This window comes from Corvus cornix, chromosome 4A (genome assembly GCF_000738735.6).
Source record: "Corvus cornix cornix isolate S_Up_H32 chromosome 4A, ASM73873v5, whole genome shotgun sequence".
Lineage (NCBI taxonomy): Eukaryota > Metazoa > Chordata > Aves > Passeriformes > Corvidae > Corvus > Corvus cornix.
In genome coordinates, this window is record NC_047058.1 from 10,536,090 (window position 1) to 10,561,420 (window position 25,331).

Sequence of the window (25,331 nt, forward strand, 5' to 3'; positions counted from 1 at the left end):
ATGAGGGAAGGAGGAAGGGGAACCTGCGGAGTTCTTGCTGGTCTGCTGGTCTTTGTATCACTCAGGGTCTGCTGTTCTCAACTTTTGAGTTTATGTGTATATATATACACACACACACATATATGTAAAATATTTAAAAAATACGGTTGCTGAAAATCAAAGGCCTTGTGTATATTTGTTATGGTATGGATAGTGATTTCTTTAATACTTCATAGTAATTAAGTAAAACCTCTTGTGTGTGCGATTGCAGACCTGTAAAAAAGGAAAAAAAGGACCAGCAGAGAAGGGGAAAAGTGGAAACGGAGGAGGGAAACCTGGTGGTCCAAATCGGATGAATGGACATCACCAACAGAATGGTGTGGAAAACATGATGCTCTTTGAAGTAGTTAAAATGGGCAAGAGTGCTATGCAGGTAAGACCTGGGATATCTCTATGACTTGGATGTAGATACAATTTAAATATAACAATATTTTCCTCTACATGCAGTTTAATCAAATGAAATCTCAAGTAATTTTTTCCTTCAATTTGCTAGTTTTACTTGTATATAAAGATCAAAATAAAGTGGTTTTTCTTTGTTGATGTTTGAATTCAAATAAACTGATTTTTCATTTTAAAATGTTATTCATGAGTAATTACATATATAATGAATAAATTCATACTATGATTCAAAGTAAGTTTTTAGTATCTGGAATGAAAAAAGGTTATTTTGGATTGCATGACTTTAAAGTTCTTTTTGTGTGGTGGTAACTAAATACAAATGTGGTTCAGACTTATTGTTGTCATAGAACTTAATGAGAATCTGTAGTTTTTACATGCATCCAGACCTTAGGTTATCTGAAAATATAGCTGCTTCTCTTCTTGCACCCAAAGTAAAATCACTAGCTACAACTTAAGAGCTCCTCTTTAAATTTCCTGACCCAAATTCCAGCCAATTACAGTGTAGCCATATACTCTGGCCAAGTCAACTTAGGGGAAATTTAACCTGTTCAAGTATCTACGTTAGGCACTCTCTGTACTGCATTTACTTACAGGACTGAAGTCAGACTATTAAGAAATGCTGCTCTGTTTTTGCTGGGTTTTTTAAAAAGTGTTTGCTTGTCTGTAGGTCTCCCAGTCAAGATAGGGTTAGAGTGTAATAAAGTGTAAGCCTGTCAGCCATGAAGCTTTCCTGCTGACTCACTCCTGTGACTCCTTGGCATTGTGGAACAAAGACTATCTTTGGGATTGGAAGTCTGGAGTTTACAGCTCCTGTAACACACATACAGGAAGCTGGGTCGCTGTGCAGTCCTCTCAAGGTTTGCAGGCTCCTGCATTACAGCTGGGAACAAGAACACGTTACTTTGATGTATTTGCACAGAGAAATTCTGATACTCCCATCATTTGTTTTGCTCGATTTCAAAGTGGATGGAAAAACAATACTTCTCTAACTGTTCCTCTGTGTGCAACTTTTTCAGCCAGTTATCAGTAATTGTATCTTCATGACATTTTAACTGTTTAAAATGATATACAGTCAAAATATTTTGCTTTCCAAGGGCGAAATGGACCTTTGCCAGCTCTGATTACTCTCTTGAATTGGGAAATTGATACCTGAATCTTTGTCAATTTTTTAAAATTAGGAAAAAAAAAATTCTCAAATTATTTCTAAAATAAAGTCCATTTCAACAGTCAGAGTACAAAGTTTTTTCCATGGCCCTCAGCGTTTGCTTATCTGGAAAAATTTTGGTAATAATTTTAAGTGAATTATTTTATTTTAAATTCTATTCTATACCTTCTGAATTAGTTGACAAGGTGGTGTTAAGTCCTAAGTTGGACTTGATGACCTCAAAGGTCTTTTCCAACCTAATCCATTCTGTGATTCTGTGAATTAGTGTCTGTTCTCTGGGAAAAAGAGGTGGTTCATTCACAGAGACAAAACACTTCAAGAGACGACTGTTTTGCTGGAGCTTCTTTAAATTGAATAGATTCTGAAAACAAAACTGCCTAATTGAAATATTTATTGCATTCCTATCATTCTTCAGTTCTTGCATGGTGACCTTCTTTAGAAGCCAAATTTAAGATGTTTTCTTCATATTTCATCCCTCCCTTTAGGTCAATCCCCTCAGTTCTAGTTCACAGATTCTATTCCTACTGGAAAGACCATGACAGTTTCACTTTGAGTTTTTCATACTTTTTGTCTTGCTGACAGAAGTTGAAGTTGTGCATCACACTCTACACAATCTGAGATTCAGGGAAGAGGGATTTAGCTGTATCTCTGTTCAGATGTTTTTCTCAATGGCAATATGTTCTATTTGTCCTCGCAGCAATATTGCCTGTGAGGGTGAGCACTGAGAATACAGACAGGAAGCTTTGGAGATGCTTCATAGTCCAACTGTCCTTGAAATTCAGAATTCAATCATTTAGGGAAGGGTATGAACGTCTTAAAAAAGGTCAGACCTGAGTGAGTCTCTTGTACCTGTGTTAGTAAAATTGTGTGATTCTGTGCTTTTATGACCTTGGCAGTAGATGGTTTGTACTCTACAAATGGATGGTTAAAACATAATTGCAGGTAAATTCTGTTTTCTCAAAATGATTATCACAGGTTTAATTGCTTCACATTAAGGTTTTTTTTAATAAAACGTGCTTGTTCCTATTTGGCTTAGTGACTACAGAGTAATTAATATCCATGGAGTGTAGGGCAGTGCTGTTGATCCTGTTACAGCAAATGTGGTTGAAGCAAATTCATCAAAGAGGCACATTTTTTAAAGAGTATAGGGAGCTGTAGCTGTTTGAATTGAATGCACAGATAGTATCTTCAGACAAGTGTCAATAGTTTGGCAGAGCAGGAGGAGGGTGTAAATAAAAAATGTGATTCTGTAAAATACCCCAATTATTTTTGTATTCTTCCTCCAAAAACGTTACTGTAGGAGTATATGGTATTCCTGTGCTTTATGTTTAGATGTCAGTTTTGTACTGGTATATGTTTATAGAATAAAATGAGTTATTGAGAACTTAAGACAGTAAAAGATTATTTAAACATTTAGTTCTGTATTAATCAAAAAAGAGGGTTCAAGTTACTTAAGGGATGAAGAACCACCACTTACTGGAAAGCAGTTAAGTAACAGCGTCTTCAATTTAAGAAAACTGAGCAGTGCCTTGTATTTGTTTTCTTTCAGTCTGTAGTGGATGACTGGATAGAGTCATACAAACATGACAGAGATATAGCACTTCTTGATCTCATTAACTTCTTTATTCAGTGTTCAGGCTGCAAAGGTAAGATACTGAAATGGTTACTCATCCATTTAAGTAATATTATAGTATGATTCTCAATCTTTGCTTTCATACTACTGATGCTGTAGAACTGTTTCATCCCCACAGCTAATTTACATTATCAAGTTCTTGGAGTTAAATGACTATTTCCAAAGGTGGGAGCAGGAGGTTTAGAAATATTGTACTGTAGCTTAAAGTGTTGATTAAGCCTTTTTGTATTTACAGTGGATAGAAGTCAGTACTGGTACTTAACGTGTGCTTCATCTTCCTCTGTTCCTGCTATTATTTCAGAAAACCATCTCTCCTAACACTGATAGTTCAGCTTGTTCACTCTTGAAATTCTAATTTGGATGTACCTATTTCTTTATGTTGATTGTTTTAAGAAAGCTTCATAGCTTTTGTAGACATGCTTGTTCTAAAAGATATTATGGACAACTTCATGTTGCCTGTCTACAGTAAGACTGTGTTTCCATATATTTTTTCTTTATTTTCTGATTTTTCTTTCTTCATTTCCATGTCCTCCATTCTTTTACCTCACCTCCTTTTGAAGAGAAGGTAACTTGCCTTCCAGTGTCCCTATGCTTGATAGAGGAGGACTGGATGTAATTTGTTCTGCTCAAGCGTTTCTCTGTCCTGATAAAACCTTTAATGTGCGTAAATCTCTAGAAAGCTAACAGTGTTCCTCAGAGGTTATCTGCACTTTCAAGAGTAGTGACCTTTTGATTTTTGTTACAAGATAAAGCCACAGAATCTTTCAGTGCTTTCTGTGATGATCCTTGTCATGAATTTTGCAGTAAACTTTGGGAGGTCTAACAATTTGAAGCTAAGACAAATAGAAATTGCATGAAAGCACTCTGTTTATTGCAGTGCAGAAGATAATAAGTAGCAGTACAGCTGTTCAGAAATGTCTTGCACCATTTAGAATATTGAGTCCAAAAAGGTCACTTCAGATGGTGTAATTGCTCGCTGATACAGAGGTCTGGCACAAGTATCTTTGACTTCCGAATATGAGTGAGTGAGTAAATTCTAGATGTGTATGTACATGCACACACTTCTTGAAAAGAATAATAATAAACCCCACATATATAAATGGTACTAAGTGCTTATTATACATGGATGCTAGAAGAAAAAATGTGAAATTTATTAAAAATATACATGTGTAATCAGTAGGTTAGGTGAAAATGGATTCTTTTTACATTGTAGCAGTAGGTATGTCATCTGCCATCTACAGCTTTCATATTAACAGTGCTAATGACCTAATATCTAAATTGTAGGAGTTGTCACAGCAGAGATGTTCCGACATATGCAGAATTCTGAAATAATCCGAAAAATGACTGAAGAATTTGATGAGGTAAGTTAATGAAGTGCTGATTATGTATAATATTAATTTTTATTTTCTTTTTACTTGTCCTAATCTTGCTGCTTCACATTGCTAAACATTTATTTCAAGAATAAGGAGTTGCAAAAATTACAGGACTTTTATGAATGAAAATATTAAACTCTCTTATTTCACTGAATTTATAAAACTAGGAAGTAAAGCTCTGTGTGTATGCAACATATTTGATTAGTGGTTTAAGAAATCAATACTGACTTTCAGTTTTTAAATAGTGGGAACTCCTACTATGGTGGCACTATGGGGGATCCCTCCCTATCTTGATGTTTATGTAAGGCTTTAAATTCTCTCTTAAAGTGGTTGCTAAATTTATGTCTATGCATTCATTAATCTACAAATTGTGGGGATTTAAATTTGATTATTCTCCAGTTGAAGACTAATGCTTTTCCTTGCATGGGGATTATGGCTTTTTTCCCTTTAAATTGTCACTTTCTGTTCCACAGAGCGTTGGGGTAAATGAGCTGTGTAGGGGGTTTTTTTGGTGGGTGATGGGTGGGGTTATTTTTGTTTTGTTTGTTTGTTGTAGTTTTTGTTTTGGGTGGGTTTTTTTTGTTGGTTTGATTTGGTTTTGGTTTTCCTGGGTTTGAGTGGTGTTCCTTTCATCTTGTGTTTCAGAGAACGTAAATGTAGCTTTAAAACCTCCTCCCCAAATTTGTGTAGTACAGAAACAATTCTCTCCACTGCCACCCCTCCAATAATTAAAAACATCCATAACTTAAACTGAGGGGAAAATGTAATATCTTTTTCTTTAAAAGGATTTTAGCATTCCTTAGAATTACCTCAATGCATAAATAGATTTGATTGCTCTGAGGCAGTAGTTGTATAAAATTTGTAAAGCCACACCTGGGACTGTTGGTACTTGGGGTTTTTAATCACAGTCATGGTCACTTTTTTTGGTAACAGAATTGTAATGAACAGCTCTCAGATTTCTAATCCCTTTTCATGGATACTTTCTTTATTTTTCAATCTGTATTGTTGTTCAGCCTCTTAAAGAAACTATTCACAGAAGCACTGACACAAATGATTATTTTTTTCTCCCATTTTACCATCATTTGTAAAGGCTCCCACATCAGGAGAGGAACACACGTTTTTTATATTCAAGGTGTTGTAGTAGGTAATTTTATGACTTCAGGAAGTTTCAGTCTGATATGTAAGCATTTCCCTGTAAACATTATTATGATCCTGCTCTGACTGTTCCTAAACTTGTCACCTAACTGTCCAGGTGATGGTTCTAGTGTAATGAAGCAGATTTATAATGCATATAATTTTTTTTGGTTTTGAGTCAAACAAGAAAGATAAACTAGTGGTTAGAATGTTGTCTTTGTGTTACAACAAGCCTCAGCTGCAAAGTATATGCATATTTATGGAATCATATTCTTCTGATGTATCATTTCTAAGGCCTTGGAGATTTTGGCTTTAAAGTTGTACCCATCTCTTCTTAATCTTTATTTAATGAAATAACTTTTAAGATGTTTGAAAGAGCTTCCTGTTTCCTTTTCTGTGTTTTAATAGGATAGTGGAGATTATCCACTAACTATGGCTGGCCCCCAGTGGAAGAAGTTCAAATCCAGTTTTTGTGAGTTCATTGGAGTACTCGTCCGACAATGTCAATATAGCATCATATATGATGAATATATGATGGATACTGTCATTTCACTGCTTACGGGGCTGTCAGACTCACAAGTCAGAGCGTTTCGGCACACTAGCACACTGGCAGGTCAGTGAATTATATATTTATTTGGGTATTGCTTATGTTTAATGTTTTGTGTTGCACGGGACAGAATTACTCTGGTTAAACTTCTTGATACTCAACATTCAGCTTGTGTTTTATTGTGTGATACAGTTTTTATCTAATGCAACTTGCTTTGGCACAGCTTTTTATCTTGGATTTTTGGTACTGAAAAATACAGCACTATTTTAAAGCATTCTTTGCTAGCTTAATTTTTATTGGTACTTAGTTTTTATTGCCTTTAAGTCTAGTAGAAAAAGTAAATAGAAGCAAACTTTTCTGTTGATTCTACTAGTTTGTCTTTGGTCATAAATAAGGGTGTAAATCTTTTTAATCTCAAATGCAGTTGAACCTGTTCGTGCTCTGCATTAAGTCAAAAAGAAGTTGTAGTTTATGTTGGATGCAATTTTTACTACAAACTTATTTTGTGCTACATATTGAGGCCATGGTGCAGTGTAAAGTAGCAGTTCCAGTCTTTGCATTAGAAATAATTTAAAAGAATTTTTTCGTCAGTAATACAGTCTCTAAATTTCTTTGTTTTATGTAATTGATCTCTTCACATAATTTTTTTCCCAATCTGTTTAATTGTAAAGAAATCCCTTATGAGTTAAGTACAGAGTGTTTCAAAGAAATATGTCTTTGTATGGACAAAGGATGAGCTTCTAGGGTAAGTCGTAAACTTGCACTGATTACTGAGGAAGGATTGTGAATGGTACTGGGTGGCTGTCAGCTTATATGAGGTTATTGTACCAATTTTACTTTGAACAAGGTAAATTCAGCCTCTACGTGGAATTGAGGTTTTGCCACACTGGAAATAATTATTGTTAGCTTCCCTGAACCTGGCTGATTTACAGCTGGCTTCAGTCCTGACTGTCCTGTCAGCCCTTCTATATCTGTGATAGTTTTCTTGAATTTACATTAGCACACTGCACATGGGGCTGCTGCTGCTGTGTGAGACTTCCACCAGCCAGGACATTTCTTATGGAGAGAGGAACAAAACCTTTTTATTTCAGGAGAATTTCCAGATTCTGCTGTATTAGCAATTCTGACTGTTGTACTATATGACTAATACAAATTCTAGGTCTTAAATAGCAAGTTTTTATATAATTTTTTTTTTTTTAATTTGAGCTGTGCCTGAATAAAAGTTGCAGAAATTGCCCTGTTGCATGTCAGTTTCTGTCACACAAAATATTTTTTTGTAGCCATATGTTTGCATTTGTTCACATCAGTATCAATTATGTTGGTTTTGTGTGTTCATCTTGAGTTTTACTGTTTGTATTGTTGAAGACTGTATTTTATACAGAAAAGAGTGCCAACAAAATCCTTGTGTCCATGTTTACTGGTACTTCTGGTAATTTTGGCTTCTGTGATTAGCTGAGACTTGTTCTTTAATCTTGATATCCTTGGAGATCACAGTGTGAAATGATATTTCCATATAACTGCATGTCTTTTAAGCCTTGTTCGTCAGCTTTTTGCTGGTGGTACATGCACAAGAATTTTCTGTGTGTTCTCTGCCAGTGCAAGCCCTTTTATGCCTTGTTACAGGAGCTCACAAGATAAGCAAGTACACAATTGATCACCTGAAAATGGGGTATTATTTGTATGCACCCTTTTAAAAAGGGTTGATTTAAAAAGAAAAGCACACAAAAGATCCTGTGCAAGTGTATTTTATATTTTGCTTTTCTGTTTTCTGGCTTGTAGTTGGCTAATGTGCTTTCTCTGCTTTTGCTAATAAATGAATCTTTGAAAAACCTGCCCCTTGTGAAAATTAAATTGAGGGGAAAAGACTGGTGTGATATGGTGGCATTGGTTGTCTAAGACATTTCCTTTTCAAGAAAGAAACTTCTTGTATATTTAAGACTGAATGGTATCAGTCTAACTGACTCTGATAATGGAATTCTTTTAGTATTTCTTGAGCTATGTTTGTAAATTTTATATTCTGTCTTCATTTTGGGGAGGAAACATACCCTCTATCGCAATTCAACAGTAATAATTTGCTTATAATAAAAAGAATGCACATAACATTAAAGAAGCGACAAAAAAGAACAGAATAGCAGTGTTACATCTATTGTCTTGATAAATAATGATGCAGTGCTTGGTAAGACATTGCTCAAGTTTGTGTATCTAAAAATTTACAGTGACTATATTTTCATAAATACAGAAAGGGTTGACAGGAAGAGGTGTGAAGATTTTTCTTCTAAGTTTTTTTTGATCAGGTAACCTTTTAAATAATCCTTATTCTTTTCACTTATTTTTGTAGCCATGAAACTGATGACTGCTTTAGTGAATGTGGCATTAAATCTAAGTATTAACATGGACAACACACAGCGGCAGTATGAAGCAGAACGAAATAAAATAATTGGGAAACGAGCTAATGATAGGCTGGAACTCTTACTACAGAAGAGAAAGGAGGTTAGTGCAACTCTAGATGGTATGCATAGGATAAGTGTTCATAAATGACAGCGAATAATTAATTTTGTTCTGTAATTGGTTTTGGTAGTTATTAGTCTCTCTATTAATATTTAAAAAACTTTGAAAGGTGCTTCTTACTGTTGGGTTTTCTGTAAAAAGAAATAAATGTCGAGTCTTAAAAATAGTAGTGTTGTAGTAAGGTTGGTGAGAGAGACCGCAATCAGTAATACATACAATTTTGTTGTATTTCTCGATGATCTTCCTACACTGAGCTCAAATATGTACCAAGAATTACCATACATTGTCAGGTTTTGGCTTCTAGAAAAGACCTCTGTGATCTTGGAGCAAAATACTGCTTTTTATAATGATCTCAGCAGAAAGTGTGTTTAAAGGCTTTAGATAAGGCTTTTTTCATCTACAGAAAGCACTATCAAAATTGAAAATGCAGTCTACTTCTATTTTCTTTCTTTTGTGTAAAAGAGACTTGCTGATTCATTGCTGACAGTGTTGTCTTGTTGAAAGCCCTAATTCAATCAGGTTTCAGTTTTTACTTTTGGGGCAACTAGTGGTTTGGTTTCTGGGTTTTTTTTGGTTTTTTTTTTGAGTGGTGGTGTTTGCTTTCTTTTAGGTTTTTGTTTTTTAGACATCAGAAATAACTTCTTGATGATCAAAGGAAACATCTCACCTTTGCTCTTCAGCGTTTGTGCTGTTACCTGTTAAGGGTTTTTTTTTCCTGACAGTTCAGACAAACTAACAAGTTTGTCTTCTGGTCATCTCCCAAAGATCTTGCAGTTCGAGACTGATCTTTTAACCACCTATTCAATGTAGTTTTGTTAGATGTGTGTGCAGGGCCAGTCCTAGTGTGAGTAATACAGAGATACATAAAAAAAGCACCGATATTACTAGAAAATGAAATCAGGTTTTCTTATAAATTAATTAAGAAGGACCTTTCAGAAACCCAAGATATCTTTGTTGCACTTGAAGAACTGTTTTCCAGTGGTCAGAATTACTAGAATTTGTATGCTGTGGTAGATACAATTTCTTAAATAATAGCATATTGTACTGTGAAACAGATCTGTGAATATTTCTAAATCTATGAAAGGATTTAATGGTCACACTTAAAATGTTAAATGTTAGTTTATTTTGTCTAGCATCAGCACCATCTGATCTGACTGTAAAAGTGCTGCTCACTGTTTATGTACTCTCTACATTCTTTCAGCTTCAAGAAAATCAGGATGAAATAGAAAACATGATGAATGCAATATTTAAAGGTGTTTTTGTGCATAGATACCGGTAAGTTTCTCTTAGTAAGTAATGTGTAGCACCATTAATCTATTCTGGAAGCTGTTGACAGGTTATTTCTGATTATTCATCTGTTTGAACTTACTGCCCCACTTCCCTCCACAGAGATGCAATTGCTGAAATAAGAGCCATCTGCATTGAGGAGATTGGAATATGGATGAAAATGTATAGTGATGCCTTTCTCAATGACAGCTACTTAAAATACGTGGGATGGACTATGCATGACAAGGTAAACTGCACTGAGCAAAAGGAGCAGAACCAAGAAGCAGAACTCCTTGGGTTTTGTTATTGATATTTCCAGACTAGGTTTGGATCTCTTAACTGTTTGAATTGGTCACTGCTTTCCTTATCACTCAGAAGTACTGGCATTTCAAAATATGTATAAGCGAGACTTGAATCTTTTGAATATTTTTTAGAGAGTACATACAGATTTTTTTAAGGAACTGTTATTTGTAGGCAAATGATCTTTTCTATTTATTTATTGCTGATGCAAACTTGTGATTCATAGTACTTAACTACTTCAAATTAATGCATGTGATATGGACAAATGTAGCCCTGTAGCCTGGCAGTTCTCTGTTTTGCCAAGTTAAGAAACTCTGTAGCATTCTCATCTAGCTGTAAAAAGCATGGGAAAAGCCCCCTTTTATGCTGGTGAGTGCCTCAAGCTGTATTTACCAACTACCACCTAGAGACTATTCTCTGCTTGGAGAGGTCAATAGATAGTTTACAAATACTCCCTGACTCATTGTTGAGTCAGCACATTGCCTCAGTTCTTGCATTGGAAACTTTAAGCTATTGACTTTTAAGTGAAAGAGATGAGGGACGCTCAGTCTTGCTGTGCTGTTCATGGGCTTGGTGTAAAAACCCAATAACCTCTGACAGTGGGTGATAGAAACTGCTTGAGATCATCTATACCTTAAAACATGTTCTCTGCTGAAGTAGATCTTGTATTTCAGGAGGAATATTTCTTCCATTATCTACTTAGTAATTCTGACTGCACAAGGGATGGTCGTCAAAGATAGAAATATCTTGAGAGTTTAGAAAGAACGAAACAGGTGTATTTTGATTTATGGAGATGGTAACTGCAGTAAGACCTTGGAGGTTTTTGTTTGGTTTTGTTGCTTCACTGCCTTGTTACAAACAAGGTTATATTCTTATGTCATTAGCATGATTATTAGTAGTATATTGTGACAGCATTTAATCTTTGTCTTTGAATTAATTCTGACTGTAAAAGAAACTTGTCTTGTATGACAGGAAGGTCACATTTGTATCCTATACTTAACTTTTAATTCAGTTCTTAATTTTCTTTTAGCAAGGAGAAGTAAGACTCAAATGCCTAACTGCGTTGCAAGGGCTTTACTATAATAAGGAGCTTAATTCCAAATTGGAGCTCTTCACCAGTCGGTTCAAGGTTAGTGTAACTTCTTACTTCTGGTATATATGAATTTTTTTTGAAGTTGCATTACATTTCTTTCCTCTTCAAAAATATTTTCTTTTGTGTTCTTAGGACAGAATTGTGTCTATGACTCTTGACAAAGAATATGATGTTGCAGTCCAAGCAATAAAATTACTCACTCTTGTTTTACAGTAAGTACATATATATTTCCTTATCTGACGTACAACACATACTGAAACTTGAGTGTTTCTCATCCCTGTGGGTGAGGCCAGCAGCATGATGCTTCAGATAATCTGAAGGCTATAGAAATGTCTGTACATCTTGCTCTCAAACAAAATGGAATTTCAAAAGTAATCTGTCTAGAACAGTGTTACTACTTATCTCCCACAGTTCGGTAGGTGTAGGGGAACTTCGAATTCAGCCTCATAGTTAAAAACTATCGTGGAATGTTTGAAATGAAGAACATGGAATATGTTGAACGTTACGTGGTAGTTGAACTCTTGAGCGTAACCTTCTAGCAGTAGCTCGTACTTCATCATTATATTTTGTTCAGGAAGACTTTGGAACTAAGACTCTGAATTTTAGGATGATAAACTGAAGGAAAAGGTCTAGGTTCTCATTCATTTCCATCTCCCTCATTAGAGGTCATACTTTGTTGACTCAGCCTTTTTTGGTTTTTTCTTTCTTTCTTTCTTTCTTTCTTTCTTTCTTTCTTTCTTCCCATCCCTTCCCCTAGGAGTAGTGAAGAAGTTCTGACTGCAGAAGACTGTGAAAATGTCTACCACCTGGTTTATTCAGCTCATCGGCCAGTAGCAGTTGCTGCAGGGGAATTTCTTTATAAAAAGTAAGATGGAGAAATTACAGTTAACTTCTTGCTCCTATAGATTTTTGTGCATTTTGTGTGCATTAATGTGATGATTCTTACTAGTTTTCATTAAGGAAAAAATGAATCATAAAGTGGCCTTAAGAAAGAAGAGAAAATGTAACATTACTGTATTTCCTGAACTGCTGTAGTTTTTCTAAATGGGAAATAGAGAGCAGTTTTGAAGGCTGCACTTTGAAAGCTTGTACCTTCAGGGAATATAATAAAAATGTTCCTATGTCTTCTCCTTTCCCATCCTTCCTGTAAAATGTCTTAAAATGCTTACATAGTTTGGGGCCTAAAACTTGGGCTTGTGTCATAATGAGTGTTTTCCCATTTGTAGTTCCTCCCCTGTGCCTGCCTCTTCCCCATTGTCCCATATGACCATTTCATAAAATATTTTTCATTTTAAAAAATCCACTAAAAATCCAACATGTGTCAGGTGTGTAGGAGAACAAAATAGAGTTTCCGTCTAGTACTTACCAGACCTCCTTCCAGTATTTCCTAGCTGCTTTAAAGTCTCCTGTAGGGAGGATCAGAAAATACAATTTGCTAAGGCAGAGCATAGGACCTCAAGCACCTGCAGTTATCACTGATGTTTTTAAAGCATTTTGTTACAATTATACATTCCACTGGAAACAGTCAGTGGAATATCGACTCAGCATATATAAAACACATATATGAAATGGTTCAAATGATACTTGTCCCAAATTACTTCCTTTCAAAATAAAATGTAGAGCCAAGCAACAAGGTATTTAGTGCATAAAAACCAGATATCTTGATGTGAATTGACTATGGTGAAGGCAAGGAAGAAGAAACTTGTCAAGAAATAATTCTTCTTTTAGGCTTTTCAGCCGCAGAGATGCTGAAGATGATGGAATACTGAAAAGGAGGGGAAGACAAAGTCCAAATGCTAATCTTGTGAAGACATTAGTGTTTTTCTTTTTGGAAAGTGAAGTAAGTTGGGTTTCAGGGATATCCTTGTTTTTGTGGGGTGTGTGTGGGTTTTTTTTGTTGAGCTTTGTTCTAATTTTTTTCAGTTACATTTTGTTGTTGTTTTTCTTTTCCCCACTCATCGGTTAATAATGATCTGTCCTGGTTTTCCTGTTGTTTGAGCAACCTGGGGGTCAGAAGACTGTTTTGTGTGGTTGTGTTTATTTGAAGGGTCTGTCAGTACACAGTGTTGAGACAGGCTGCGAGTGCTACTCTGACAATCGTGATGATGTGTAAATGTAAAGAAATTGTGATTTAACAGAGTTAAAAGGGGAGAGAGAAAAAAGCAGAAAAACCCAGCAACCTCTACCCACCTATCCCCCAAGTTCTGACAGATCTTGTAGCACTACTCCTTGTAGCTGTTGGTCTGGATTCATCTTTTTAAGTTAATTGGGGAAGAAAATCTTCAGTTTAAACAGAGAGCTTGCAAAACTTGCTCTGTATTTTTGCCACAGGCAGGAGCCAAGTGCGAGAAATACTCTTTATTATAGTTCTGTAATGAACTTCATTGCTGATAAAATACTTAATCTGTTCTCATTTTAGTTGCACGAACATGCTGCTTATCTTGTGGACAGCATGTGGGACTGTGCTACAGACCTCTTGAAGGACTGGGAATGTATGAACAGTCTTCTGCTGGAGGAGCCTCTCAATGGAGAAGAACGTAAGAGATTTTTGTAGATATTTGTTTATATTGCTGTGCAGTTTTTGTTAGGCTTGAAATAAGGAAAAAGATGTTTACATGTATTTTCTATGTTTCCATGACTGTAAGAAGTCACTAAGACCAATTATGAAATGTGAGGAAGAGTAGAAAGAGATCACCACGTGGTATGGAAGTGCGACACAAGAACAATGGTTAGAAGAAAAGAGAAGGAATTAGCGTGCAGTGTTGCCTTGTTGTTCCACAAGTTCAGGCTGCACTTTTGGCATTAGAGAAACTAAGTTGCTTGTGAAACTGGTTAATTTATTGCTACAAGTACCATATGGAAAAATACTATAATTTCTTTAATGTCAGTAGATCCAAACAAAACCCCCGACTTAATTCTGTAATTCTTAGGTCCTAGTAAATGGACCTCTGAGAAGTGGAAAGGAAGTAAAACGATTATAAAACTTAATATTTATTCCATCTGTTTCTGTGACTCCTCCAGTGATATTCCCTCAATTTTTCAATATTTTCTGGTGTCGTTTTATACAGTACTTATTTTCTCTATCCCCTCTGCCACCCCCACCTCTGGAAATGAGCTGTTGGTCTACATGTCTGTCTTTTTGCCTTTAAAAAAAAAACCCAAAAAAAACCCCCAAAGCCCAAGCAAAAACCCCAACATATTGTGATCCTTGTGGAAAGTGAAAAATAAGTTGTGTCTTAATGTCTGTTTCTTAAATTTCAGCTTTAACGGACAGACAGGAAAGCGCACTGATTGAAATAATGCTGTGTACAATTCGGCAAGCGGCTGAATGTCATCCTCCTGTGGGAAGAGGAACAGGGAAAAGGGTAGGAAGCAAAAAACTACTCATCCAGAGATGTGGGAATGGCTCTGTGGGGCCAGTGTGGGAAGAAGGAAAAGATTGGAGGCTGTTGCTGCTGAAGGGACTGAGATAGGAGATTCAGCTTTGGTCTCCACAGCCTCCATTTATCTGACTACCCTGGCTAGTTTGCTTTTTCTGAATGTTGGCATGTGCTTAGTACTGTTTGAACTACTGCATTTGTTTGTACTATTGAAGGTAATAAAATTTGATTTTGAAAACAGTATTGGTTTGAAAGGAGGACAAGAATCAATGTTTGGGAAAAGCTAAGACTATTTTCAGTGTGAAAGAGCAAAATGAGGGAAAGGAAAATACACTCCATAGTCTCTTGGAAGAAGGCCAGTCCACCAACTGGCATTTCTGTGATTATACAGAGTTTAGACAGCCTCTTTTACTGAGGCATTAAGCAGTCTTCTCTCAAGACTGGTGCATCTTTTTGGTAAGAAATCCATTTAATTACAGGTTGAAAGCTTGTAGGAAGATAGGTTTGACAAATTAATTGAGTAAATATCATTAAAAGTTCTAAGCTGAAGGGGTTCCCATTCTTACATTGTCGTTCCAGTCATGTTATTTTGTTGCAGGAAAGGTAAACCTTTTGTTATAGGTTATCACTTCTGTTTTCAAGATAATCTTAACAGTGTTACGACTAACTTTGAATTGCATTTTTTGAATGCTGAATTGTTGTTTTTTTTCTTTTTATTTTAATTGCACGCTTCCCTCCTGCTTTACGTTGATATTTTACAGTGATTTTAGAGGTCCATGTACCTAATCATCATTTCATTAATGATGATGAAACTTTGCACCAGAACTTTTAGTTGTAAAATCCTCACAATACCAATATTTTAGGTGCTGACAGCAAAGGAGAAGAAAACCCAGTTGGATGACAGGACAAAAATCACTGAGCTTTTTGCGGTGGCGCTTCCTCAGTTGCTAGCAAAGGTAGGTTTAATTTCATTTCTCACTGATGGATTGTTGTTGATTGTTTACAAATATATTTCTGTAATTAATAATACAGCTTGCCACGAGTTTTACTGTTTTTTTCTTACTAATCTTTGTTTGTATTTACTTGTTCTATAATGAATTATGTTGTCCAAGACTTTTTCATCTAAACTTTTTTCCTTGCCGATTTTGCAGTATTCTGTAGATGCAGAAAAAGTCACCAACTTACTGCAGTTGCCACAGTACTTTGATTTGGAAATTTATACAACAGGGCGATTAGAAAAGGTACAGTAACATCCACATGTTAACATAAAAGGAAAAGTCCGAGAATTTAGACTTAGTCACTGGAATTTCAGTCACCATTCTAGGAGTGTTCTTTTGTGTAAAGGAGATTTTATTTATTGTTACCCTTACTGATAATGCGACTTGGATTTCAGAGTTGTGACTGGCTGCTCTTTTTAGAGATAATGAAAGTTTGAGTTTTCTAAGGCCTTTCTGGCTGGTTTTAACAGAAAATCTTGCCAGTTAGATGAACTTAAACCGAGAATATTTATTGCTGGGTTATGGTCATATTTGAGATAGCTGTCTGACAGATAAAGCTTGTAGAAACAGCTCAGTAAGTTTTCTTTTTCTGTCACTGAAACTAGAAAACCACCATCATCGTTGCATGAAAGAGAGGAAGAATACCAGATCACAAATGATGAAGTTACTGCTCTCATTTTATCTCCTATGCTTATGAAGTTGGTGAAGCTGTTCTCCTCTCTACTGTCTCCTTCTCAAATGTGCTATTGCATTGTGAAGGAAGTAGCTGGAAATCATTAGAGTCAAAAAGTGATAAAATGGTGTAGTTGACAGCATAGCCTGCAGTGATAGAGCAGCAGTGAGTAACTCACGTTGAGGGGAGGAATATGTGAACAGCTGAAGTTGGCTTTAGCTGGCGGACAGTAGAGTGTTATGAAACTAAATCTTCAATTAAACAGCTTTTAAGACACACACAAACATGCATAAATGTTTGTGTGAGTGGGAGGTAAATACTTCTGTGTTGTTCAGTTGTCATTGCAAATTCAAGTGTTAGGTAAGACCATACTGACAATAGCAAATTTTTAATCACTTTGGTGATTTGGTCTGTTACAAGCTCCAACTTGATTTTTGGTAAATAGACTTTTAGTTTCTCAGAAGCTTCACTGATTTTCTAGAAGGTGTTTGTGTTCTGTATCATAGTTACAAAAGTAGTAAACAGAATTTACCTTTTAAAATTCCTTAAGGTTTATTAAAAATGCGTGTATTTGTGTGTATATGTATAAATAAAAATAAATATTTTCTTCTTTGGCTTGTCTGCCTTGTAGCATTTGGATGCCTTACTGCGACAAATCCGGGATATTGTGGAGAAGCACACAGATATAGATGTTTTGGAAGCCTGTTCAAAAACCTACCACGCTCTCTGTAATGAAGAATTCACAATCTTTAACAGAGTTGACATTGCAAGAAGTCAGTTAATAGATGAATTGGCAGACAAGTTTAATCGACTTCTTGAGGACTTTCTGCAAGAGGTATTTTAATGTGCAGGATCACCTTTTCCTGCCCTTGTAAATATTTTCAGTATGTTTTTCTGTCTTTCTCTGCAAGCCAGAGCTAGGGATAGGATCTTCCCTCTGAATTTCAAAACTGTTAAGTCGAGTGCAATAATGCAACAGTGTCATTGCTGTGATAGTGTGAACACAGACTGTGTTTTAGATTAAGACAGTGAGTCTTTAATTTTGATCTCCTTTTGACAAGAATCCTTTGGGAATTTGAGTTAAGTTTCAGATAAACAATTAAATACATAAACTTTCTACTCTTAGCTTTTGAGGCTTACATTTTTGAGAGTTGTAGTATTGTATTTCCCCATGGATTCTCAGATGTACTATTGTAGCTAGTCTTGCCTGTGGTTGCATGTTACTGTTGTTAAATATCAAAATCTCTTGAAAACACTCCCCCTCCCTTCCTGAATGCAAGCAGATGCAGTTAGTAGATCAGAAATAACTTTGTTCCCACACTGTGTTGATCTGAAAAGTGAGAATCTTCTGATAGTGTATTTTACTGTACTATGTGGGATCTCTGACATTCAGACAAAACTTGTTTCTCCTCTTCATCTGTGGTGAGGAGCATAGGAAGTGTCTTTTTGACAGCTTCATTCTTAACGTTTCTTAAATGCATGTGGTTTATCAAGATCTCCTTTTTTCTCTTGCTTTCTGTTCTGAACTAGAACGCCGTTCTAGAAATCCTAAACAAGAAATGTGCCCATTTGTTTCCCTTTGTGATAAAAAGAAAGAATGAGAAGTAAAGCAAGGAAATGAGATGTCAGAAGTTGGCTTGAAGGAAAATGGCAAATACTCTGGTGGAAGTGTTGAAATCCTTAGTTCTTTGATGGGTTGTGCAACTACAGAATAGTAAAGCTTGCATTATCTCTGCTAGACTTAGGAGGAGTTTCTTGACCTCAGATAGTTTATCTTATGTACAAGTAGATACTTTTTTGACCCTTTAATTTTTACTCCTCTTTTTTTACTAAATGCAACTTTGTCAGAACTTATGGGATGATTAGAACAAACCAGTTCCCTTACCTCGCTCAAAGCCTTTTTTTCTGTGATTGAAGTAAGATTGAAGTACTGACCTGTGGCCCATCTAGTCCAGTGTCTTTTGTCTGACAGTGGCCTCTGCTGGATTCTTCAGAGAAAATAGAAGCACCTATATTATACATTGTATTCCACTATCCTAGGCTTTTTCAATTTTTTTTTTCCCCCTCCCTTCTCCTTCCTCCCCACCCCCCTCTCCTCTCTCTTCTTCTGCCTCTATTTTATGGAATCATGGAATTGTCTAGGTTGGAAAAGACACTTAAGATCATTGACTCCATTTCTAGATATGAACTGCTTGCTGCCTTATCTCTCTTAACTCTTCTAAAAGCATATGTGACATGATAAATAATTTAGAATCAGGTCCCCACCCTCTCCTTCCCCCCAGTTTGGGTGTGTGTGTGTGTGTGTTTGGTTTTAGTAAGTTCCCCAGTTCACTTAGACATCTCAAGCAGTGTAGTCTCACTATATGATTATTAAATAGGGGGAGGAACCTGATGAAGATGATGCATATCAAGTCTTGTCAACACTGAAGAGAATCACTGCTTTTCACAAGTAAGTTGGCTTCTGCACGTCTGTCAGGGTTTGTGGTCTGGGGGATTGTTTGTTTTTAATTCAGTATCAGAGTTTGTGGTGAGGGGGTTGCTTGTTTTTAATATGATATATCTTACTTTTTAATGCAGTTTCATGGGGTTTTTTTGCTTTGCTTTTTTTATTGTGTGTGTGTGTTGGTTGGGGTGTGGAGGTATTCAATGGCTGGGTTTTTTCAACACTAATTTTTTTTCTTTTTTTTTTTTTTTTTTGACCAGTTAGGCTTTTAGTAGTTGTTAACTTCAAATTGCAGAAAGAGTATTAGTTAAATAATATTTTTTGCTTCATTTCTAATGCTTCCAGTGCTCATGACCTATCAAGATGGGACTTGTTTGGCTGCAACTACAAGTTATTGAAAACTGGCATTGAAAATGGAGACATGCCAGAACAGGTCTGTAGTTAAAACATGTTCTTTAGGCACAACTACAAATAGCTTTTGTTGCTCTCTTTTATTGGCCTTTGTCATCTAATGGTTTTTTTCCTTTTGATTTCAGATTGTTATTCATGCACTGCAGTGTACTCATTATGTAATCCTTTGGCAGCTAGCAAAAGTTACTGAAAGCAGTTCCACAAAGGTATGCCTTGTTCCAGTTGTATTGGTAAATAAACATTTGTAAATAGCTGCAGTGTCATCAAGTGGGAACTGTGATGGAATTAAGACTAGGAATTTTCTTTCTATTGATACCTACCTAATCCTGCTTTTTAAAATAAGTTCTTCTGAATTCATAGTTTTAGTAGTCACATTCTTGACTTACAAACCTAGTACTTCCTTTAATTGTTTTTATTATTTAAATGTCAATATTATGTTTAATTTGATGGAATTTTACAGTAATAGTAAATAAACGTGATACCTATCAGGCACAGTAACAATGCTAAGAAGGGGTAGAATGGTAGTTATCCCAGTATAGTCAGTCTTTCTACTCTCAAGTAGTGGATTTGAATTTGTCTGGAAACCTTGAAGAGTATCAGTGACAAGTCAGTGAGATCTAAGAATTTGTATACTATCATAGTATTCTTATTGCTCAATATGTAGCTATTCTACTTTACTCTTCATCAGTCTTTTAAATCTGTTGTTAAATAAAGACATGAAAAGATTAAGTTAAATTTCAGGTTTTTTCAGGGAATGATGAGAGGCCCTGTTCTGGTTCTATGTATAGTAATCTTGAAGGGCAAAGCTCTGGCAAATGTCATCTTTCTAATTTCACTTCTTGAAAAATCTTAGAGGAAGGATTAAGGTTTCCTGTATCCAGTGCTGCTTGAAGAGGTTGATTAGGTGGCTCACTCTGAACTGCTTAATGAAAAAAGGCTTTTTTTGAAAGGCCTAGGTAGTTACGAATGGATTTTTTAAGTGCCAAAACATTTTGATGATTTCTCTAACTAAAATTTTAAAAATGTAATCCCTGTAATCAAACATACATTTTCTGCAGTCCTGTAAGAGGAGTGCTTTTTTACTGAAAATCTGTGCTGGAGTTGCACTACATTATTTGAGTTTCTTTACGTCAGGGAGGAGACAAGTAAATTCTTCAGGTTTTTTAAATGTTCTGATTATCATGCTTGTAATTAATATAAGAAAAAGAAGTTGTATATGACTGTCACAATTTACTAGGGAGAAAACAAAGGGAACTCATGGCATTAATAATGTATGAGTAATTAATAATCCATTATTACAGTATTCTCATTTTAATGTGAGGGTGCATACATTTTTCCTTTAATTTTTTTTTTTTTTTTTTAGGATGTGGTAGTTTGAGCTTCTAATAGATGCAGGAGTGGAAAATCATGCTATGTAACTTGTACTAATTTAGATTCTATAACAGAGAACAGCTGTATCAGATTATGGTGGTTTTCCCCTATGTGTTCAGACTTCTTTAGTCCAGTGACTAATTATAGTCTGAAGGTGTTAAGAGAGAAATAGGAACTTGACCACTGGCTGGCTGGTTTACCCATCTGTGTTCTAGTGGCTTTTCACATTTCCCACCCCAAATACCTGATAAGAAGTGGCTACACAGATTGATCAGAGGCGCCTAGGGGTGTGAAGGATCTGGAGGCTTTGTTACTTTAAAGGGTAAACAGCAGTAACAGTGATCAGAGGTTTATCACAAGCCTAATGGCAGAAGATGAGATAAATACTGACAGGTTAGTTTAGAAATGAAGATTAACCTAGCTGTTTTGCAGCAAAATGTAATTTGTAATACTTTCAGCAGGAATGAAAAGAACCTAATTGAAAAGTGGTCCCTTAAAGAGACTATCTTCTGCTCCTGCATAATAAAATTTGGTAAATTAAAGCTTACATTGGTTTAACTTCTGATTTACAACTATTTTATTGTATAACTGCTTGACTGCTGCCAAATATACTAAGTACCTACAGAAGTTCGGTTGACTTCTGTTCAATGAAAGTGGAATGTACAACAGCAAAAAATAAGCACAGAAACAGAAGTGACAGGAATGTACTGTGCCTAAAGATTTGGTTGGTTGGTTGGTTGATTTTTTTAGTTGGTTGATTTTGGCTTTTTTTGGCTTCTGACAACATTGTCAACATCTACTGACTTTGCTCTTTGTGAACAGGTTTGTGAACTCAGTGTGGGAATTAGCTTCATAATACATGCACTAAATTGAAGACTATATAAATGGTTCAATTTTAATAAAAACGTAAATAATGCTGTATAAAGGAAAGAAAATATTCCCACATATAATGTCTTAGCATCAGTGTAGTAATCTGAATGGTAAATGTTGAGAGAAAAGATTTTGTGTAGAAAAGGACTAATAAAATCATGTTATACTTAAATTCCTGTCAAGGAGAAGCTGTTGCTTTTGTTAATCCTGTTGGGATTAAACAACATGCTGTACCCAGTGTGTTACCCACTTTCTTGAAGGGAGAGACTTGTTTCAGTTTAGATTGCAGGCATAGTTTTTAGACGTCCCTCAGGTGTATTACATCTTTGGACTGATGCTGGTTACACAGTTGGTCTCATATTACAACTTCCCCCGTTCTACAGGGCTACATCTTCACATGATTGAGTGACACCAACTGTGTTACACATGTGGGTGGTACTTAGACCAATTTGATACTTTGTTTGCTCAGTAATCTACTCTTTGGGAAGTTATTGCAATTCCTGAAGCTACCTTTTTTTTTTTTTGAATGAACTGGGGAAAGAAAACCAACTGATCTGATAGTCCACTTTATCCCAAATCAGTGAATTAAAAAAATAAAATAATACCAAGTAGGCTTGTCTTTTCTAGTTATGAACAGCTGTCTAAAATCCTTTAGGCTGAAAATACAGGTATTTTAAAGAGAAAATGTTTTATACTCTGGAATTTTTGGGGGATGAGGGGAGGTGTTAAGGTGTTTTAGGTTTCTTTCTGAGTTTTTTTAGTTACTACTTTTTTTATAAAATAACACGATTTTCATCCCAACTGCCATGTCTTCTGTGCTACACAGAGTGACAGAATTAAGGAAATTGCTGGTTGCTAATTTTATTTGTAATAGTGATTTTTTTAAATAATGTGACTTGAATGTTACCACTAAGGCCTGTGGTGGAATGCTCTGTGAAAGTACCTGCACTAAATGGGACTATAAAATTGAAAAAGCAAAACGGTTATATGAAATCATTCTCTTTGAAGGAGGATCTTCTACGTCTAAAGAAACAGATGAGAGTGTTCTGTCAAATCTGTCAACACTACCTGACCAATGTAAACACTGCTGTTAAGGAACAGGTTAGTGCTGTTGTTACTTGTAGTCTTCTAATGCTGTACTTTTAAAGCAGTTGAAAATTTCTTCTTGCTAATATTTTTGTCACTTGTGTGGGAACGTGATGTCCTGGATGTTCAGGCTGAGTGCCCTTTGAGTGTGAATACATACTGTACTTGTATGCTTGCCCTCCTTATGTACATAGGATTTCAGAATCAATTTAAACTTTATTCTTTTGAGTAATTTTAGGTAGCATAATGTTTTATGCAAAGCAGCTTTTTGTTTCTTTAAATAATGACTCTGCAGATGTAGAAGCCTTCTGGGTGTAAGTTGAGAGAGTTCCATTTCAAACCTCTTGCTTGCCTTGTGCTAATGACCTACATCTCCTGTGGAGCTGTGGATTCATAGGCTCAAAACTGGAAGAGCTAAGGACAGCAGTTTAAAAGAGAAGTTATTTTATTGGTTCTGTCTTTGAATGCATGCAGGTGCAGCTTCCCTTCTCCTCCTCCTCTGTGTTGTTCCATAAGGCAGTATATTCCTCAGTTTTTCAGAGTCCCAAGAATTTCGGGATCTCAAAATCAGGAGGAAAAAAAGAGTACTTAAGATGAGTGCGTATATGTTTATATATGCACCAGTATGCACTGTAACCTAGGAGAGTTTACTGTTGGGAAATGGGAGTTTTTTGTAGTCACCTCACACACCTCACACTCACGCACTGATCTTTTGGTAATAGTGTTGTTTAGAGATGCTCTAGCAAATGATTGGAAGCTTCAACAACGATACACTGCTTGGAAAAGATGTGTGCAGTTTTATAGTCAGTCCTTCATACAGTTGTCTTTGCAGGGAGAGTTTTAGCTGGAAATAAGTTCTTAAATATTTTAGACATAAAAAATGTAGATATTAAGCTTGAGTAAGTAATGGGTGACAGTTCAGGCAGGAGTTCTGGCTTTTTTGAAATGCTGGCATGAAGGTTTTGGGGGTTGTCTTTAATTTGTGCTTCTGTTTCAAAAAGAATTGAGACATCATATTGGGAAACTCTTGTCCTGAGTTCTGAGGATAACAGAGTCAAAGGAAATAATTAGACTGTAGGAGCTGAGTCTCTTCCAATCTGTGGGCAAATAGTTCTTTGGCCAGGACACTCATAGGATTTTGAGGTTCCAGTGAAGAGCACAGGTTACTGATAGCAGGATTAATTCTAAGTAAATGCCTTTAACAATCTTTAAAATGCTAAAATGAAAGAAAATGAAGAATGTCTCTATAGGGGAAGGACCAGATTATCTTCTAGGTAGACAGTTTAATTAAAGAAACAGAAAGCCAGGAGCCTTTTCACTGCCGAAGATAATAATAAGCTGGTTAAAGTGGAAAATCTGGTCCACTGAGTCGCACAATTGCAGCTTTTGAAACTCTTGCTAGAACAAGAATATTCCTGAAGCTTAATAGGCTTGTTCTATGTCAAAGAGCTACCTAGTGTAATAGTCACAAGGTGTAGGATGTGAAAGTGCAAGTAACAAAACTACTGAAGTTCTGAGTAGGTCTTTCTAAGAGGCTGTATGACTCTCAGACTCTGGTGAATGCTCTAGAAACTAGAACTGCCAAGTTACACAGGGTATCTGTTGCATAGGGTACAATAGCCTTGGTTCCACTTCCCTTGTCTAATCTCATGAATGAACACAAAGGACTTCAGAGGAGCATGTGTATTTTTTGTGACCAGGAATTAGTAATACTTGCTTTGAGGAGTTAGAGAACACACCTGTTCATGGAAGTACTTGGGATACTAGAGCCAAAGAGAAGGTGCAGCACTAAGCAGCTTGTTGCCTTGGTCTGTTAGTTTGAAGAGTGTCAGTCTCTGTCAGGTACTAAGACATTTGAACTTTCTGGGGCAGTGGAGTACAGACATTTAAATCTGATGTCAGATGCACAAGTTAGCCAGCAAAACAAAAAAATCAGTTGCACTTTTGGATTTTTGGACATTAGGATTTAAAGGGATTGAATAATCTCAGGTGTTACATGTTAAACAAACATGATTGAAACTATTTTTTAAAAAGACAGCAAAAAGGAGTTCGTACTATGTTTGGAGTCCACGAAGTTCTCTAGTGGCCTAATGTAGATCCGTCAGGCAGAATTTGGGAGTTTCAGGCTTCTCATGTTTTAATCCTGCAATATTTGCATGTTTAGTTGGTATCATCTGTGCAGTATTTTTGTTTGGAGACTCAGTCTTGATACAGGAACCTGCTGTGAGAAGCTGTGCACATTTTGACTTCAGTTGGCCTTTGCAGTTGTGTAGGACTTCAGTGACCTGTGTACACTGTTGAGGTCTTAAGTATTTTGTCAAGTGCAAATACATTATTCTAAACAAAATCCACTTTCCAAGCAAGTATTTACTAATGTTTCTTTTTAACAGGCTTTCACAATTCTGTGTGATGTGCTGATGATCTTCAGCCATCAGATTATGACAGGAGGACGTGACATGTTGGAGCCACTTGTTTACACTCCTGATTCTTCCTTGCAATCTGAACTACTCAGTTTTATTTTAGATCATGTCTTCATTGATCAGGATGATGATAATAATAGTGCAGGTTTGTACAAAAATTAAGTTTCTTTTATATTACTTGTTTTCTAGCTAGTATCTTTGTTTCCTTGTGCATTTGTGGGT

At 36.0% G+C, this 25,331-nt stretch overlaps 1 protein-coding gene across 5 annotated transcripts in view; it reads left to right on the forward strand.

The window, feature by feature from the left end:
• Window positions 1–25,331, forward strand: part of STAG2 (stromal antigen 2) — a 76,607-nt gene that overhangs the window by 39,349 nt on the left and 11,927 nt on the right. For all 5 annotated transcript variants that reach the window (XM_039571876.1, XM_039571880.1, XM_039571878.1 and 2 more), the window contains exons 4-24: window positions 251–412; window positions 3,153–3,249; window positions 4,521–4,597; window positions 6,152–6,356; window positions 8,629–8,780; window positions 10,000–10,073; window positions 10,188–10,311; window positions 11,395–11,493; window positions 11,590–11,669; window positions 12,215–12,322; window positions 13,186–13,297; window positions 13,877–13,994; window positions 14,719–14,822; window positions 15,701–15,793; window positions 15,989–16,078; window positions 17,140–17,343; window positions 18,887–18,957; window positions 19,297–19,384; window positions 19,488–19,568; window positions 22,612–22,704; window positions 25,080–25,254. In XM_039571876.1, the coding sequence (XP_039427810.1) occupies window positions 251–412; window positions 3,153–3,249; window positions 4,521–4,597; window positions 6,152–6,356; window positions 8,629–8,780; window positions 10,000–10,073; window positions 10,188–10,311; window positions 11,395–11,493; window positions 11,590–11,669; window positions 12,215–12,322; window positions 13,186–13,297; window positions 13,877–13,994; window positions 14,719–14,822; window positions 15,701–15,793; window positions 15,989–16,078; window positions 17,140–17,343; window positions 18,887–18,957; window positions 19,297–19,384; window positions 19,488–19,568; window positions 22,612–22,704; window positions 25,080–25,254 (2,407 nt within the window). The remainder of the gene's footprint in view (window positions 1–250; window positions 413–3,152; window positions 3,250–4,520; window positions 4,598–6,151; window positions 6,357–8,628; window positions 8,781–9,999; window positions 10,074–10,187; window positions 10,312–11,394; window positions 11,494–11,589; window positions 11,670–12,214; window positions 12,323–13,185; window positions 13,298–13,876; window positions 13,995–14,718; window positions 14,823–15,700; window positions 15,794–15,988; window positions 16,079–17,139; window positions 17,344–18,886; window positions 18,958–19,296; window positions 19,385–19,487; window positions 19,569–22,611; window positions 22,705–25,079; window positions 25,255–25,331) is intronic.